The following is a 19549-nucleotide window of genomic DNA, read 5'->3' on the forward strand; positions in this document are numbered from 1 at the left end:
GGCCTGTAGTGACTTTCCATCTTCAGCCTTTATGCTTGGCCAGTTCAAGGCTTTATTTATATATATAATAACGTATGCATGTATGTAACGAGACTGCGGGAGTTTTCATTACTAACGAATGAAAGTTGATTATCATTATTAAAAAATAACTGTAATATATATTGCAATGTTGTCCCTTTCACACATAGTTCCAAGTAATTTCCTTGGAATCCCAAGCTGTGTTGACCAGGTATCGAGACACAACAGCAGGGGAGGGGTGGGGGAAGGGAGGGGAGGGAGGGGTTACATCACCCTCTGTAGAACATCTTCTATCTAATCTGGTTATGGTACCTGTACTATATCAATGACAAATAAAGACCATTCATTCATTCATTCATTCAAACAATGACAGTTACAGTCTCGCTCAAACTGTAGCGAGATTAGGAGACTACTAATTGAGAAAAAGAAAAGAAAATACATGAAAGAAAGGAGAGAAAGAGTACAGAATGATAAATCCGCTAATGTGTGTAATGAAAAGTGTGACAATGTTGAAAGACATGATGTCATAATCAAAATATAAAACCTGGTTGGATAAAATAAGATTCTGTTGTGATTGTGTTGACATTGTTGTGATGTCAAAAGCTGCTTGGCAGCTTTGAAAACCCGCTTGGCAGCTTTGAAACCCGCTTGGCTCGCTCATGAATTGGCAGCTATTGTTTGCTAATGGGAAACGATCAATAAGATTACCCTCCCCCGTGTATCAACCATCAAGTGATTGTAACTCACTTTAGAAACTAGTTCTTAGCCTACACGTTTCTTTGTCAAATACATGCTCTGCATGTTTCTCTAAAATGCATAAAGTTCCTATAAGCAGAGAAGTGGGGAAATTATTAGAGCAATCTGATGAAGCTTGAGTCAGCTGAGAACGAACTATGGAACAGATTAAATGCTATATATGGAGAGGAGATTGATTGAGACTGCGGGAGCTTTACTAATGAATGAAAGTTGATTATCATTATTAAAAAAGAATAGTAATAAATATTGCAATATTGTGTTATCATAGGCTTCACACAGTCTGTTTATTTGTCGTGAACTTCACGCCGGCCCTAACATCAGCAGACACATGAACACAGTGAGGATTCAAACCAACAAAAATAATTAATACACATCATTTCATTTATAATGTGCAGTAAACAAACAAAATAATGTATACTCTCTGCAATTGGCTACTATACAATGGTGCCAAAATCAACTATCCAAATATGAATCTGCGTATATCTATGTACAACCTTGATTGAACCAAGATTCATAGACAGATTGTCCCTTTTGCATATCATCATAATAGGCATTCGTGTCATCATGTTCTTTACACATTACATAACCAAGATTTATTTTGCAATCACAACAATGTCAACACAATCACACCACACCTCTGCCATATCATACATCGGTCCCACATGTATTTATTTACCATCATATTTTTCAATATAAAACGGTATGATATGGCAGATATATATGGTAGCCTACATTGCAGTCGTCCCGCAGTTCTAGTAGATCGCCGACATCATGTTATTTGATGTACATTTCACGGCAAGATAATTCCGATTTGTGGCAAACACCCAACAATTGTTCGTTCACTAAACATTATAACATGAACACAGTTATAGCACCAGTTCCTAGCACCTAGTTTCCTAGCACCAGGGGAGCCCCCCCTCCCAAATTTCGTTGTTTGGTACCTGTACTATATCAATGACAAATAAAGACCATTCATTCATTCATTCATTCAAACAATGACAGTTACAGTCTCGCTCAAACTGTAGCGAGATTAGGAGACTACTAATTGAGAAAAAGAAAAGAAAATACATGAAAGAAAGGAGAGAAAGAGTACAGAATGATAAATCCGCTAATGTGTGTAATGAAAAGTGTGACAATGTTGAAAGACATGATGTCATAATCAAAATATAAAACCTGGTTGGATAAAATAAGATTCTGTTGTGATTGTGTTGACATTGTTGTGATGTCAAAAGCTGCTTGGCAGCTTTGAAAACCCGCTTGGCAGCTTTGAAACCCGCTTGGCTCGCTCATGAATTGGCAGCTATTGTTTGCTAATGGCAAACGATCAATAAGATTACCCTCCCCCGTGTATCAACCATCAAGTGATTGTAACTCACTTTAGAAACTAGTTCTTAGCCTACACGTTTCTTTGTCAAATACATGCTCTGCATGTTTCTCTAAAATGCATAAAGTTCCTATAAGCAGAGAAGTGGGGAAATTATTAGAGCAATCTGATGAAGCTTGAGTCAGCTGAGAACGAACTATGGAACAGATTAAATGCTATATATGGAGAGGAGATTGATTGAGACTGCGGGAGCTTTACTAATGAATGAAAGTTGATTATCATTATTAAAAAAGAATAGTAATAAATATTGCAATATTGTGTTATCATAGTTATGAGCTTCACACAGTCTGTTTATTTGTCGTGAACTTCACGCCGGCCCTAACATCAGCAGACATGAACACAGTGAGGATTCAAACCAACAAAAATAATTAATACACATCATTTCATTTATAATGTGCAGTAAACAAACAAAATAATGTATACTCTCTGCAATTGGCTACTATACAATGGTGCCAAAATCAACTATCCAAATATGAATCTGCGTATATCTATGTACAACCTTGATTGAACCAAGATTCATAGACAGATTGTCCCTTTTGCATATCATCATAATAGGCATTCGTGTCATCATGTTCTTTACACATTACATAACCAAGATTTATTTTGCAATCACAACAATGTCAACACAATCACAACAGAATCTTATTTAATCCAATCAGGTTGTATATAATCTATATATATAATCTATATATTGGTTTCAATATACCTCCATAGCAGTCTACAGTCTAATTTAGCTATATATATAATTACATTATGAGAACATCAGTATTTTTACGCCTTTGGTTGTATTGTCTGAACGAACATTGATTGGGAGACATACTGTACAGTTTATCATTTTCATAACTGTCTGCACATATACATATCTTATTTTGATTGTTATTGTAGCCTATATATAAACACAAATATCAGTCTTATGCACTGTGTCTCATTCAGCACTGAAGCCTGAATTTGAGCACAGTGTGTGCCCCCTTGCTACCTCTGCTGATATAAAAGAGAATTGCAGGCTTGGAGAAAAAGATGGCAGCCACAAATACACAGACACACACAGAAATACTGCTAAAACGCTTTATACTAACTCGATTTTGAAAATGTAAAAATGCTGGGTGGTAGAACGCACATATCTAGGAAAAGTCATGAAAGGAGGGTCCTGAAATGTGATCGAGTGCAAAGCTAGAATTTTTTTTGTACTCACTGGTGCTGTTTAACACCTCACGGCTGTTCTAGTGTTAACACACAGCTCCACCAATCAGCACCAACTGTTTGGGAACACATACCGGGACAGATAACATACTGTATGTTATGACAACAGTAGTTTGAGCCAGAGTTCTCTATAAACAGGGTTCAGTACCATACCTCTACTAGTCATCTATAAACAGGGTTCAGTACCTCGTACTCCACTAGTCTCTTCTCCGCCAGGTCGGCCTTGTTCCCGGCCAGGGCGATGACGATGTTGGGGCTGGCCTGGCGCTGCAGCTCCTTCACCCAGGCCTTAGCTCGCTCAAACGTGTCCTGAGGCGGGAAACACACGGCAAACAGACCGCATTCAGACATGGTCAACAGACCGCATTCAGACATGGTCAACAGACCGCATTCAGACATGGTCAACAGACCGCATTCAGACATGGTCAACAGACCGCATTCAGACATGGTCACCAGACCACATTCAGACATGGTCAACAGACCACATTCAGACATGGTCAACAGACCACATTCAGACATGGTCAACAGACCACATTCAGACATGGTCAACAGACCACATTCAGACATGGTCAACAGACCACATTCAGACATGGTCAACAGACCACATTCAGACATGGTCAACAGACCACATTCAAACATGGTCAACAGACCACATTCAGACATGGTCAACAGACCACATTCAAACATGGTCAACAGACCACATTCAGACATGGTCAACAGACCACATTCAAACATGGTCAACAGACCACATTCAGACATGGTCAACAGACCACATTCAAACATGGTCAACAGACCACATTCAGACATGGTCAACAGACCACATTCAGACATGGTCAACAGACCACATTCAGACCACATTCAGACATGGTCAACAGACCACATTCAAACATGGTCAACAGACCACATTCAGACATGGTCAACAGACCACATTCAAACATGGTCAACAGACCACATTCAGACATGGTCAACAGACCACATTCAAACATGGTCAACAGACCACATTCAGACATGGTCAACAGACCACATTCAAACATGGTCAACAGACCACATTCAGACATGGTCAACAGACCACATTCAGACATGGTCAACAGACCACATTCAAACATGGTCAACAGACCACATTCAGACATGGTCAACAGACCACATTCAAACATGGTCAACAGACCACATTCAGACATGGTCAACAGACCACATTCAGACATGGTCAACAGACCACATTCAGACAGCAAAAGAGGGTGTGGTGTATTTCTCTTGTTGGTTATGAATCAAAGAATCAATTCTGAGTTCAAGACGATTTATTTAAAGTACAGATGGTCTGGTCTGGTCTGGTCTGGTCTGATCTTCAGCAGGGGTGAATAAGAGGCCGGTCTGCCCCTGTGCGAAGGCCTTTATGTCTTTTCGTATGCAAATATCTACCACAGACCATGGCCTATCACCTTGCCTAGAGATTGTCAAGGGGGAGAGGCCAGGAGGTCCTCCCTCTTGTGAATGACCATCTCCAACACAGAGTCGTAAAACCCCCATTCCCAGCAGAACAGGACATACCATGCATGTGTGTGTGCAATCAAGTGAAAATATACTACAAGGGAGAGAGGAGGATAGAGTCGGAGAGAAGGAGAGAGAGCAGGATGGTGTCGGCACACCAGAGAGAGAGACAGCAAGAACCAGGTGAGAAAGTGGACAGGTAGTCAAGATCACATAAGTAGCCTTGTGAACCGATGGTTCTCCAGCCTAATGGCCCATAGGGCAGGATTTTCCTGTTTCTGTAGCGTGAGGCGGCTTGATGTACAAGTACACCCCCTGGACATGACGCTGGTATGTCGCAGGGTCTTACCCCCAACCAACCCTTAATGCTGAGTTATCATCACCGAGGGGGGGGTTCCATGCCACAGTCCATGCCACCCCCCCAAGGCAGCAAACCTAGGGGAAACACTGAGAGCAGATAGATGAACTGTTCAGTGTCAATCTTGTAGAGATGGAGATGGAGGTTAAATCTCCAGAATAATGTCCAGCTACAATCGCAACAACATTCACAACATTTCTGGAGCCTGGTAGACCCAGACAACTATAAGAATATTCACCAAGCAGCCCTGAAAGTATTTGCTTTATTTGTCTACATACCTTTGCGAATCAGCTTTTTCTGATATGAATGTAATGAAATCTACATTCTGAACAAGCCTGACAGATGACCATTTAAATTACTCTATAAGAGTGAACCTAAGTGGATACACTCCAGCATACACAACTGTAGTAGACTCCATGCAGTGACATTCATCCCACTAAGTGTAGGAATGAGTCAACACACTTATTACACACATGCACAATATTTTTTGAAAGAGACAAAAAGACAAAATAATTCGTTATGTGAATGAATGTAAGTAATAAGATATGAGTAGCTCTCGGCCACTTACATTTTTTCAAAGTAGCTCTCAGATGAAAAAAGGTTGTAGACCCCTGCTTTATGCTGATACATACCTGCCATCTAGTGGACATTTAAGGGTACGACCAGGTAGGGGGATATTGCTTGTAACACAATCCTCATTCCTTCTCTCTCTCTAACCTAATCCCATAGTAACCTTCATAATTCAGTTCTAGATATGTATTTTCTTTATGTGGCTAACACAACTCCAATTAAACTGCTTCATAAAGTTAAAGTTAATAAATGTATAGTAATAATCACTTTAATAGTAATTACTTTGTTGTTTAGTATCAGGGAGGGAGGGAGGGAGGGAGAATGGATGACCATCTTTCTTCAGTAGGCCTACCATTTCTAGCTCATGTATATTTCTAATGATTCATTACATGATTCTTGTTATGATTCTTGTATATGATTCTTGTATATGATTCTTGTTATGATTACATTTCTATTGGGATATTGCCTCAGGCATAGCTGTAAACATGCTTAGCTACTATATTTGTTGCTGTAATCGCAGTTGCTTCTAGCTATGATATTTAAGATCACTTATCTAGTTACACAATCTTCAGCATAACAAGTTCATAAGATATGAAAAATGCACAAGCAAAAGGAATGCAACCCAAATTATTTTTTATTCACGGTGGACAGCAGCTCCGGCCAAGGCTGTTTGCAGTTGTGAGCGTCCTCTGGAGGACGGGCGCTAGAGACAGGAGAGAGAGTTCATATGAGCTTCACCAGGCCTATAGCTACAGAATAGAATACTTTATTAGTTTAGTTAGTATGTCCTTGGTCTATGTGTTCTATGTGTTGACTTACCTCTGCTGTGTCCATCGTCGTGAAGACGGTTACTGGGGGGACGGAGGCCGTCTGCCTGGACCGCAGCTCAGCAGCCCAAGGCTCTTCACAGATGTGAGCATCCTCTGGAGGCGGGAACGCTTCTGTTTCTTTGAAGCTCCGCTCTCCTCACAAGGCGGCGTCTCAGCTGTCACTGGGCTGGCCGCTAGAGAGAGGAGAGAGAGTTCATATGAGCTTCACCAGGCCTTAGCTACAGAATAGAATACTTCATTAGTTTGGTTAGTATGTCCTTGGTCTATGTGTTCTACATGTTGACTTACCTCTGCTGTGTCCATCGTCGTGGCCAACCTCGATGCCCTCCTGTCCTGGGGCTGGAGGCTGGACACCTACCTTGATGTCCTTCTGTCCTTCAGCTGGAGGCTGGATACCTACCTTGATGTCCTTCTGTCCTTCAGCTGGAAGCTGGACACCGTCATTGATGTCCTCCTGTCCTGGGGCTGGAGGCTGGACACCAGCCTGGTTGGTCCTCTTGCGCTATATCAGTTGTTACAGAAGAAGAATCAATGACAGAACATATCTCTTAAAACCCCAGTATTCCTACAACAACAATGCATAGCTTGTCTGTTGTTTTACGATAAACTGGTAAGACTTTACCTTTACATTACATTTCCTTAATGTGAAATTATGTGGAATGTGGCTCTCTTATACATTCACTGTATATTTCTGTTTTACCTTGCGCTTCACCATTGAACAGAATTTCCAGAATTTCCCTTTCTTCTTCTTCCCACTAGCATCCCTCTGAGGCTGTGTGACCGAGGCTGTGGAGGTGTCGGGTCTCAGTGATTGGATGGCCCTGGAGAACAGATCCACTGTGTTGTTGTAGACCTGTGGAGAGCTGAAGAGCCTGGACAGCAGGCTCTCGTGGCTGGAGTCTCTGGTCGGCTGACTGAAGGAAGCGGAGGACATCACAGGAGCTAAAAGAACCAAACAGAGAGGATTCTGGGGTTTTATTGCCACCTATGACATATAGTCTGTAGTACATTAAGACAATCAATGGTTGTGTTACAATATCCACACTAGCATACCATGATGGAGTCATTTCCCAGCCTTGCATTCATAATGAATGTTGGGATGTGGATATTGGAATGATGTTCAAGTCATTATCATTGTCTGTGATTGGATGTTTAATGGAATGAAAGAAATGTTTTCTTCTCATCAAACAAGTCTTCAAATAATCAACATTCTACAGGGAGAAGTCAACAGAAAACCCTCTCACCTGCATCAGCCTGGCGCCTCTCCTTCTCCAGGTCGGAGTTGTCACAGACAAGACTCCTCTTCTCCTGCTCCATAACATGGACTTTTCTTTTGAGGTCTCTCTCTCTCTGTCTGCTTTCCTCCACCTCCCTGTCAAGCACCTGAGCCTTCTCAGCTGCCGCCAGCTTGTCCTCCAGGGCCTCTTTCTGCAGGGCCTTGATGTGGTCCTCTGCCTCCCTGGTGGCGTTGGCGGTCTCCAGGAGGGTCGCCTTGACCCCGGCCAGGATCTCCGCAGTCTCTCGCTGGGCAGCGAGGGCCTGGCTCCTCTCCTTCAAGACTCCTCTTCTGCTCAAGACAAGACTCCTCTTCTCCTGCTCCATAACATGGACTTTTCTTTTGAGGTCTCTCTCTCTCTGTCTGCTTTTCTCCACCTCCCTGTCAAGCACCTGAGCCTTCTCAGCTGCCGCCAGCTTGTCCTCCATTTCTCCCTCTTCTCCTCCAGCTTCCTCTGAGTGATCCTGGCCTTCTCCGCCTCCAGCTCAGAGTCCTCGGCCTCCAGCTCAGAGTCCTTGGCCACGGCCCTCCACTTGGTCTCCACCACGGCCCTCCATTTCTCCCTCTTCTCCTCCAGCTTCCTCTGAGTGCTCCTGGCCTTCTCCGCCTCCAGCTCAGAGTCCTTGGCCTCCAGCTCAGAGTCCTTGGCCACGGCCCTCCACTTGGTCTCCACCACGGCCCTCCATTTCTCCCTCTTCTCCTCCAGCTTCCTCTGAGTGCTCCTGCTCATGACTACGATATAAAAAACGGAAGGAAGAGAATATGAAATTACGTATTTTATATTTATATATTATTATTATAGAATGACTTGTCCCCTATGAGTTCATGGATGACTGTGAGGCTGTTTGAACTTCAAAAGTGACTGACGTATAGATATTGCGCGACATTGTGATCGAAGCATCAGTTGTAAGTAAGTAAGTAAGTAAGTAAGTAAGTAAGTAACGTGCCAACGTGCCAAAAATCTGTATCCTTGTTGTATTTCTACCTTCCTAAATGATGGCTAGGACGTCGGGTTATAAAGCAAAAGCTTCTTTATATTAAAAAATCTGTTGGCATACACTTTTGAGCACTTTCAAACAATAAACGAGTTATTGGATGTTCACTTTAATTCTGGACGTTACAATTTGCATTTCTCAAAAACCAACAAACTAAACTGTCAACTTCTATGACGTCTTGCCGCAAGGCCTTCTGGGACCAATTAAAGTGAATAATTTAACCTAAAAAGTTAAAACACTCTATTAATACAGGCGGGCCGTCAAGCCCATAGACTTTTACTTATCAAGGCACATTTTTAAAGCGCAAATCTGTAATTCAAGACTCTCCGGTAATTTACACACAAGACTCACGTTGATCTCTACTCAGCGCGCGCACACACACACACACACACACGCACACGCACACGCACGCGCACACGCACGCGCACGCGCACACGCACACGCATGCTCACACACACACACGCACACACACACACACACACACACACACACACACACGCACACACGCACACACACACACACACACACACACACACACACACACACACACACACACACACACACACACACACCTCTGGGTTCTGCTCTGTGGGCCAGAGATTCGGTTAAGGTGATGTCGTCATCGGGAAACTCCTTTTCAAGCTGCCAAGCAGACTGGACATTGAAGTCATCTCCCTGGTTCTTCTTCTTATTTGGCATTTCTATAACTTTCTACAAACATCTGAACAAGGAAGAGAATGTGAAATGACGTATTTTATATTTATATATAATTATTATAGAATGACTTGTCCCCTATGAGTTCATGGATGACTGTGAGGCTGTTTGAACTTCCAAAGTGACTGACGTTGATATTGCGTGACATTGTGATTGAAGCATCAGTTGCAGGAGCAACGTGCCAAAAAGCCATTCTCCTTTTCGTATTTCTACCTTCAAAAAATATGTCTAGGACGTCGGGTTGTAAAGAAAAAGCTTCTTTATATAAGAATCTCTGTTGGCATTGACACTTTGGATCACTTTCAAACAATAAACGAGCTAGACTTTGACACTCAGCGGAGTCAGCGCTCGCGCGCACACACACCCGCGCAGCCACATCCAGACCCCCGCCCCACACACACACACACACACACACACACACACACACACACACACACACACACACACACACGCACGCACGCACGCACACACACACACACACACACACACACACACACACACACACACGCACACACGCACCCGCGCAGCCACACCCAGACTCCATTTTTTATCTTTAAATCCATGAGGTCTAGGGCTTATATACCCATCAATAGTTCACACTGCAGCAACAGCAGCATCACATCCGAGACACAGTGCCAACTAAGTTACAGTAATAAATTATTACTTCATAAATGATCACTTCATAGATGTTCTACTACCAGTAGATGTCGCTGTTTGAACACATTCCTGAGACTAACATTCACATTTTTAGCAGGAATTTCACCATCACCAAACTAGTTAGCCTATTTACAACCTGTTACATAATCATTATCCAAAGATATCGTACTCACGTAACCTCTTCAGTGTCTCTGTACCAACTGCTAAAACCATCTGTTGTTCTACTCTCACCTTCTAGAATATCACCTGGCAACCCCATTATATGACATCATCACTCTGTCAGGACCTTCCTGCACCCAATGCACCCTTGGAACCCTCCAATGATGTCACTCTGACATGTAGCCTAATGTTACCATGACAACCCAGCAAAATGTAAACACAATTTATAATTTTCTGGGTTGTCAAAATGACATGGTTATTATTGCTAAAAGATGGAGGAAGTGTCATTACTGCAACAAGTTCCTCAAATTCATTGTAATAATAATAATAATAATAATAATAATACATTAGACTTAAATAGCCCTTTTCTAGACACTCAAAGACGCTTATGTAGTACAACTACAGTAGGCTTTACATACATAAACATTTTCAGTGTTGAAAAAATACTATTAGAGGCCAACAAGAGTATTCAAGTAATCCACTCATGTGTAACCAAACAAGTATACAAACTTCTCCTTATCCTACCTAGTCAGCCCAAAGTAAAACTAAATGTTGCGTATGGGCCATATCAGATAATAAATAACCTGAAAACATAGCTATCCATTTGAACCTTATCAGCCACCTAAGTTAAGGAAAGTCTTATGAGAAACTCATGTTTACCAATTATTTGGTCTTGGGAATGTTAATTTACACCGACAGAACAACTTGAATATTCTCTGTTTAGTGTCAAAATAGATAGAATTGTATTTTTTCCCCAAAAACATCCAATCAATGGCTTGGTCACAGATGTTATAATATATATATAAGGAAGACAAGTGGATACAGTACTTACCAAGGTGCCATCTTTCTGCAACTGCCTGTCTTCCAGAATGTTGGCACACCCAAGACTCTAACTCCACTATGATCACCCATTATGACATCAACAGCCAGCCAGTATAATGTAGGGTTACTTTTTTGTTTGTTAATATTTGTAAACTCCCAAAAATATAGTTTTGACTGATCTACTGAACATCTACATGATTAACAGGGCTGCCAAGTTTCACCAAAAGTTTGGAGTGAGATTTTTTGGCGGTGGAGCGACCCAAAACTGTGCATGTTTTGTCAGCGGCAGCCCCTCTCTCCCACCCAATTATTTGTGCTAGTTTCCTGCAATTTTACATGTTGTTCATAATAAACCAGCACAAGAAATGAAAATAATTTACATTTTATAAAACAAGAAAACAATTCAGACAATATATCATATTTATGAAATCTTAATAAACAAATACAGTAGCCTACAGACTCTAAAAGAAAAATTGGCCCCATCAACAGGACTCAGCCCCATGGTCAGCAGCAGAAAGACCCATGGTCATCATCTTATATACAGTGCATTGCTCATAGATGGCTATCATGTTATACAGTACATACCAGGGTTTTTCCTGGGTCAGAATGAGGGCTTGGTGGGTGATTTTGTCAAAAAAAAATTGAGGGACCCCCAATTGTTGTATTTGTATTGTAAATTGTAATTATTAATAATTATTATTAATGTACCTGATTATGTTACAGTAGAGAAACAAAAAACAGTGTGAGACACTGTCATGAGGCCCAACAGTATCATGGTGCAGAGATTCAGTTGTGTGTTTAGGTTGAACATCCATTGCAGCCTGTATCCATACATCAAGTTCATCTTGAAATTCCATAAAACGTTTAATTTTTGGTTCATACCAGTCCGTCCGGTCGTACCCTTTCTCCTCCTCAGGGTGAAGCACTTGCACTGATTTATGAAGTCGTTTGAATTCATTGAGATTTGTATTGAACACATCCATACGATTGACAACATTTTCAACATCATTCTCTTGCATCAGAGCTTTTATTTCCTTAATTTTTCTTGTCAAATGAATGAATGAATGAATGAATGAATGAATGAATGAATGAATGAATGAATGAATGGACTTTATTGTCATTGCTACAGTACAGGTACCAAACAACGAAATTTAGGAGGGGTGGCTCCCCTGGTGTTAGGAAAGTAAAAAAAAAAAAAAAAACTTTTAGAAAAAGAATAAAATCACAAGAAGGTAAGGAGCTGGTTTACATAAATAAAGGCTATGTACACAATCCACTGTACTATACTGCACAGATAGTCAACTAGGGTTGTCATATTGCACAAAAGTATTTTTTCACGTTATTTAAAGTGTCACAGTTTGCAGGCTTGAAATGTACATGTTTGTGCCTCAGCACTAGCTGCCATACAATCCGTCCAGACTGTCCTGGGCCCAGAACTTAGGCCTTTGCTGTGTTCAGGGCCTTGACGGCCCTGTGGTAGAAGCAGTTCTTCAGTCTGTTTGTCTTAGAGGCCGGGGTCCTGTACCTCCTTTTCGAGGGCAGCCTGATAAAGTGTACGTGCCCAGGGTGGGTCGGGTCCCTGGAGATCTTGGAGGCCTTCCTGAGACAGCGTGTGTTGTACAGCTCTTCCAGAGAGGGGAGGGGGGCGCCGGTGATCTTCTGTGCTGTTCTCACGACTCTCTGTAGCGCGTTTCTCTCCGCTGTTGTGCAGCTGTAGAACCAGTTGCAGATGCCGTAGGTGAGGATGCTCTCCACTGCGCCGCGGTAGAAGGCCACCAGTATCTCCTGCTTGTTGTGTTCTTTCCTGAGGCATCTCAGGGTGTATAGCCACTGTTGTGCCCTCTTGATGGTGCCTTTTGTGTTGTCCTTCCAGGCCAGGTCATCCCGCATGTGATGTCCCAGGAATCGGAGGGTTGAGACTCTCTCCACGCTCTCTCCGTCGATGAGCAGGGGCTGGATCTCAGACTTTTTCCTCCTGAAGTCTACGATGAATTCCTGGGTCTTTGACTTGTTTAGCAGCAGGTTGTTAACCTTGCACAGCTTGCTCAGTTGCTCTACCTCATCCCTGTACGCCGCCTCGTCCCCCCCCGAGATACATCCCACCACGGTGGTATCGTCTGCAAACTTTACGATGTAGTTGCTGGGGTGGACGGGGGTGAAGTCGTGGGTTTAGAGGTTGTAGCGGATGGGGCTTAGCACGCAGCCCTGGGGGGACCCAGTGCTGAGGCTGAGGGCTGTGGAGGTGTGGGGACCCACCCGCACCCTCTGGGGGCGGTCGGTCAGGAAGTCCTTGATCCACGCACATATAGAGTGTGATAGACCCAGGTCTAGTAGTTTGGTCACTAGCCTGTCTGGAAGGATGGTGTTGAAGGCGGAGCTGAAGTCCACGAAGAGCAGTCTCGCGTAGCTGTTTCCCCTCTCCAGGTGGGATAGAGTGGCGTGGAGAGTCGTCGCTATGGCGTCCTCTGTGGACCTGTGGGCTCTCAGCACTCAGATTCCCTCTGCGTGTCCCAATTAATTTAGTTAATGTTTCATTTGCATTTTGAATTGGACCTTCGTCCGGTTTTGTGTTACTTTCGACGTCCATTACGTCGCACAAGTCCTCTATTTAGATAGATAGAGCCGTAATGTTGTTTTATTGCATGGAACAACGTGACAGTTTTATATTGACGGTGAAAAGCAGCGCTTTTACGTAAGCGCTTGAGGTACGTAAGCGCTTGAATTCCTTCCCGCCCCAATTATTCAATTGTCGGCTTTGACAGACATCCACGTTATCAACACTTCACAAGCGCTTCCATCAAACATCAAACATTGTATCAAACAATTTGTCCCAGGGCAGAGCAGAGCTTGGGCATTTCAGCTTTGTTCTACTCACGAAACGATGGTCATATAGCGCGTTCTGTGATCCACTTGCGTTGTCCTTCCAAACAATAGATACAAAGTTTTCGAGCAGGTGCGTAAAGTTTCCACTTGAATGCACCTGCGTTGTCCTTCCAAAACAATAGAGCGAAAGCTTCAACTTAACAATCAATTGTTATTTATCGCCATGAGAAATAGAGATGCGGCGTGAGAGCGTGAGAACTGTTTGAAATGCGTGAGTCTCACGGCGATTGCGTGAGACTTGGCAGCTAATGCTCTTTAGAGAAGTAGGCTACCTACAAAAACCTTCTGATGCCAAAAGCGCTCTCTCTTTGTTTCTCTCTCTCTCTCACACACACACACACACACACACACACACACACACACACACACACACACACACACACACACACACACACACACACACACACACACATACTTTTCTCAATACACATATCCCATGCCATTTTTAACAAAAACACAATGCAAGAATGATGAAATGATTGGCTACATGATAGAAGAGACGCTCTATCATAGCCTAAGCCAACAATATCAGAAAAGGACCACCTAAAAGGAAAACAGAATATTCAGGCACCAGATGACCAATCAAAATATAATGTAATATAATGCAATATAAGGCTCTCAGGCATTCTGTACTTTCAAATATGTATTCTCCTTGAGCAGTCAACATCAACTATCAGCTATTTCGCTAGCGAAAACGAAAGCTAACTTATCCCGCCACCACGTCGGTGCAGTGCCGCAATTGCAGTTTTGTCGGAGGCGGCCGCCTCATAATTCTCTATGCAGGAAAAACCCATATGCACTACCAAACGTGGTCCAATTGTAATATCTGCCAACAACTCAATTGTTGCTTGGGCCTACCTTATTTGAAGAGAAGCTCACATCACCTTTCTAGGACGCAAACCGGTTAATCACCACATGTCTTAGAATTAATGATAATGATTTTATACATATATGCATCATAATGCATCACAGCACTGGCAGTGTCTACACATCAACATCCATCACAGACATAATGCAATAAAACCATGGGCACACACACAAACACACACACACACACGCACACGCACACGCACACACAGACACACACGCACACGCACACACAGACACACACACACACACACACACACACACAGACACTCACACACCACACACTCTCACACACACACACAGTCACGCACTCACACTCACACACACTCACACACACACACACACACACACACACACACACACACCCCAGGCCTCTCTGCGCCCCCTATATGCAGCCCTGGTCCCTGTGGTCTTAAGCGATCATTTTCCAATAAGGAGGATCAAAGCAAAGCCATGTACAGAACCCTGTAATACACACTTCTGAAAACCAGGATAGATAAACTGTTGACCTCCTCCCTCCCTCCTTCCCTCCATCCACCCCTCCCTGCCACATCCCTCTCTCCATCCCTCCCTACCACATCCACCCACCCGTGAATACCATACTCCATAGAATAGAAATAAGTACAAAACATGAGTTTATCCCCCTCCCTCCCTCTCTCCCTACCTATCTTCCACCTCCCAGCGTCCCTCCCTCTCTCCCTCTCTATCTTCTACCTCCCAGCCTCCCTCCCTCCCTCTCTCCCTACCTATCTTCCACCTCCCAGCCTCCCTCCCTCTCTCCCTCCCTATCTTCCACCTCCCAGCCTCCCTCGCCTTTGCAATACAATATTCTATACAGAAATAGTTTACCCCTCTCCCCCCCCTCCCTCTCATCCCCCCCCCTGTCTCTGGTTACCATGGTGAACATTAACAAGTTACTGTAAGATCCTGAGATGTAGAGGCATTGATTGGCCTCCTTGAAGATGGTCAAGACACCCACCCACACACACACACACACACACACCTAACCACACACACATGCACCCACGTCTTGCTTGCTATGTCTCCCTCTTATTAGAAGCAGTGTCAGAGTGTGTGCGTGTGCGTGTGTGTCTGTGTTTCTGTGTGTGTGTGTCTGTGTCTGTGCGTGTGTGACTGTCTGTGTGTGTGTGTTAATGCTGCCTGTTAAACACATGATTAGTAGAGCCTTGTTCTGCAGTGTGGGGGCGACAGGCGGACCTGTCTGTCTGACTGACCCTCCTCTAATGGACCTGTCTGTCTGTCTGACCCTAATCTAATGAACCTGCCTGTCTGACCTTCCTCTAATGGACCTGTCTCTCTGTCTGACCCTCCTCTAATGGACCTGTCTGTCTGACCCTCCTCTAACGGACCTGTCTGTCTGTCTGACCCTCCTCTAATGGACCTGTCTGTCAGTCCTGTCTGTGTCTCCTCCAACCCCTGGACATGACGCTGGCCACCCCCCCAAGGCAGCAAACCTAGGGGAAACACTGATCTTGTTTTATTTATGATATCGTATCGTGACTGTATCGTATCGTGAACCCCTGTATCGAGAGGTGCATCGTATCGTGAGTTGAGTGTATCGTCCCATCCCTAATACGAACTCATGCTCAATATGTGACATGCCCTAATGCTTTGGTCCTCATAGCGGGATCCGACGTAATGATTTTCCTTTCTTTTCTTTTGTTGTGATTCTCAAACAACGTTGAAACGTAGTTCCGTGTTTCAAAAGAAAAGTCTGAACATTTTGATTGGTTGCCGATATGAGGACCAAAGCAGTAGAATGTGTCACATACAATGGGGGAAATCAGTATTGAACACATCAATATTTTGTCCAGCAAATGTATTTCCAATGAGTCTATTCAAGTAGACAGAGTCTACCAATGAGTCTATTCAAGTAGACAGAGGTAATTTAGCAGAAAGGTGACAAGTTTACACCCCTGACGAGGACAGATTTTCTCCCAAAATTGAACAACATAAGCCTGGATTTTCCTTTAGCGACGTTGATGGAATACCTCCCCTAGGAGGCACATACCATCACAACAGATCACTGGACCGTAACCACAGAGACACCACCCAGAAGCTCACTGCTTTATTGAACAACACTTGACAGAGGGGCTGATGGGAAACTGAGTCTTAGCCCACTTTTTGGAACTTTTCATTCATCATTTACACACATGACACTGACTGAACTAACCGGTGATCATTCAAAGAGTTAACAAGTGAATTATACTTAATGTTATAATCAGCCAAATGTCTAGATGACCAGTCTACGAAACAATCTTTAAATAAAAAAATCAAATAGAGCTCATTTAACGATGGATTCAGGCTCTGGGTTAGTTCATTACAGGTCTGCAGGTGTGTTCTAGTAAGATCAGCGACAAACAGTTTTTAGGACAATAACGTTAGACAAAATACAGTGTTTGACGTTAGCTTCTCACTGCACACGGACAGAGCGTATGACGTTGTGCCTGTAGAGTTCTTGGTGGTCGGTATGGTAACAAGCCAATGTCAAAGGGAGATGCTTTTTTTCTTCTTCTTTCTTCTTCTTCTTCTTTTTATTAAATCGCATTCCGCCTTCATCAACACGCCCCAAGCAAGCCCAAAACAAAGAAGAACACAGGGAAAAAAACTTGGGAGTAGGCACTTCTGTTTTTTAGTTCTTTTTTTTTTTGTCACCGACAAACTCAACGACATCAAGTTCACTGGGCATCAGATCAGTAATAGCCATCATCATTATTATTATTATTCATATTATTATTCACATTATTATTCATATTATTATTAAAAGTGTTAGATTCATTGCAAACGTTTTCATTTTTCATCAACTCTTAGCAGTAAGACAGATAGACAGACAGACAGACAGACACGTGAGGACTCATAGCATGTGATCCTTGCATTCACATGACAGGCAGGATGCAATGGACTCCGACAGGAAGTCTAACAGGGACTCTGGGTTCGACACCTACTGGATGCTATTCGGTTGTTAAGTCTGACGTCACGCGTGACGTTTAGCAATTTCCGGGTCCAAATAAAGAATTCCCCGCACCAGAGTACCAGTGTACTAAAGCGGTAGAATGACAGTTCAATAATTTTTTAGACTTGGATCTATTCATACAACAAGGGACACAGCAGCACTTTCCCGTTTTTCCCATATTGTCAGCGTCTTTGAGCCTCGGAAAAGCGCTATACAAATATAATGAATTATAATTGTTATTACTGCGGCATTTCCAAGAGAGCGCCTCAGCCAACGTTGGACCCGGAAACACGTCACGACTTAACAACCGAATTATCTTTGTTATCGCTATTGTGCACTATAGACAGTTAACTGGTGGTTCTGAACAGCATTTTCCAGTGAGGGGGGGGGGGGTGGCCATGCTAAGACATCCTAGAGGAAGACACCCAGGTCCAACAGTAAATACTGCACTTAGGTTTCAGTGTATATAGCTAGGTTTTTTGGGGGGGGGGCGGGGTGGGGGAAGGCGGGGGTGGGGGTCTGGCACTGTCAAGTAAGGAGGCGGGGGGGGGCTCCAAATAAATAAATACACCCTCTCGAAGAGGACGTGAACTGTGTTTTCCCTCTTTTGTGTGTGGGTGGTTAGCTGTGGGCTTTTAACAGGGGGGGGGGGGGGGGGGGGGGGGGTCTGGAGAGGGTGCCCAGGGAGGGGGGAGGATCATGCCAGGTGGGGGAGGTGCTGGAGAGATGCAGGGGGTATTAAGAGGGGGGGGGGGCACCCTGTGAGAGGCAGAGATGGGAGGACTGATGAGAGAGAAAACAACCTCTCAATCTCACGTCCCCTTTCCTCTTCTTCTCATTCTTCCCATCTTCATCTTCCCATCTTCCCCCCACATCTCTCCTTCCCTCTCTGCCCCTGTGAGAAGCCAGCAGGACAGCGTGGTGCTTTGCGTAACGGAATGAACAAACGGACACTGGTTGAAATGATAGAGACAGGACAAACGGCAAAAAACCAACATCGACGAATTAGTTCTAAACACTATACAGAGTCTGTCACTTCCCCCGAGGACTTCTCCACCTCTCCCTCAGTCTTTGTCAGATCTCTCTCTCTCTCTCTCTCTCTCTCCCCCCTCTCCCCCTCTCTCCCCCTCTCTCCCTCTCTCTCTCTCCCCTCTCTCTCTCCCCTCTCCTCTCTCCCTCCCTCCCTCCCTCCCTCTCTCTCTCTCTCTCTCTCTCTCTCTCTCTCTCTCTCTCTCTCTCTCTCTCTCTCTCTCTCTCTCTCTCTCTCTCTCTCTCTCTCTCTCTCTCTCTCTCTCTCTCTCTCTCTCTCTCTCTCTCTCTCTCTCTCTCTCTCTCTCTCTCTCTCTCTCTCTCTCTCTCTCTCTCTCTCTCTCTCTCTCTCTCTCTCTCTTCTCTCTCTCTCTCTCTCTCTCTCTCTCTCTCTCTCTCGTGGCTGTGAGGGAAACACTTGCACAAGACAGCCGCCGCCGTCGTCATCATCGTCGTCATCTTCCTCCTTCTCCTTTTCCCCATTCCCTCTCTTTCTTCCTTCCTTCCATCCTTCCACTCCCTCGCTTGCTGTCTGGCTGGGTGGGTGGATGGTAAAGGTGGAGGTTTGGAAG

At 43.9% G+C, this 19549-nt stretch overlaps 1 protein-coding gene across 1 annotated transcript in view; it reads right to left on the minus strand.

Moving 5' to 3' along the window:
• Window positions 1-19549, minus strand: part of LOC308162541 (ras-related protein Rab-5C-like) — a gene marked incomplete at both ends in the record, with an annotated part of 26075 nt that overhangs the window by 3810 nt on the left and 2716 nt on the right. The window contains 2 exons of the mRNA XM_080536687.1: window positions 3545-3667; window positions 7383-7543. Of these exons, the coding sequence (XP_080392813.1) occupies window positions 3545-3667; window positions 7383-7543 (284 nt within the window). The remainder of the gene's footprint in view (window positions 1-3544; window positions 3668-7382; window positions 7544-19549) is intronic.

The sequence above is a fragment of the Nansenia antarctica genome, assembly GCF_963989245.1.
Source record: "Nansenia antarctica genome assembly, chromosome: 7".
Classification (NCBI taxonomy): domain Eukaryota; kingdom Metazoa; phylum Chordata; class Actinopteri; order Argentiniformes; family Microstomatidae; genus Nansenia; species Nansenia antarctica.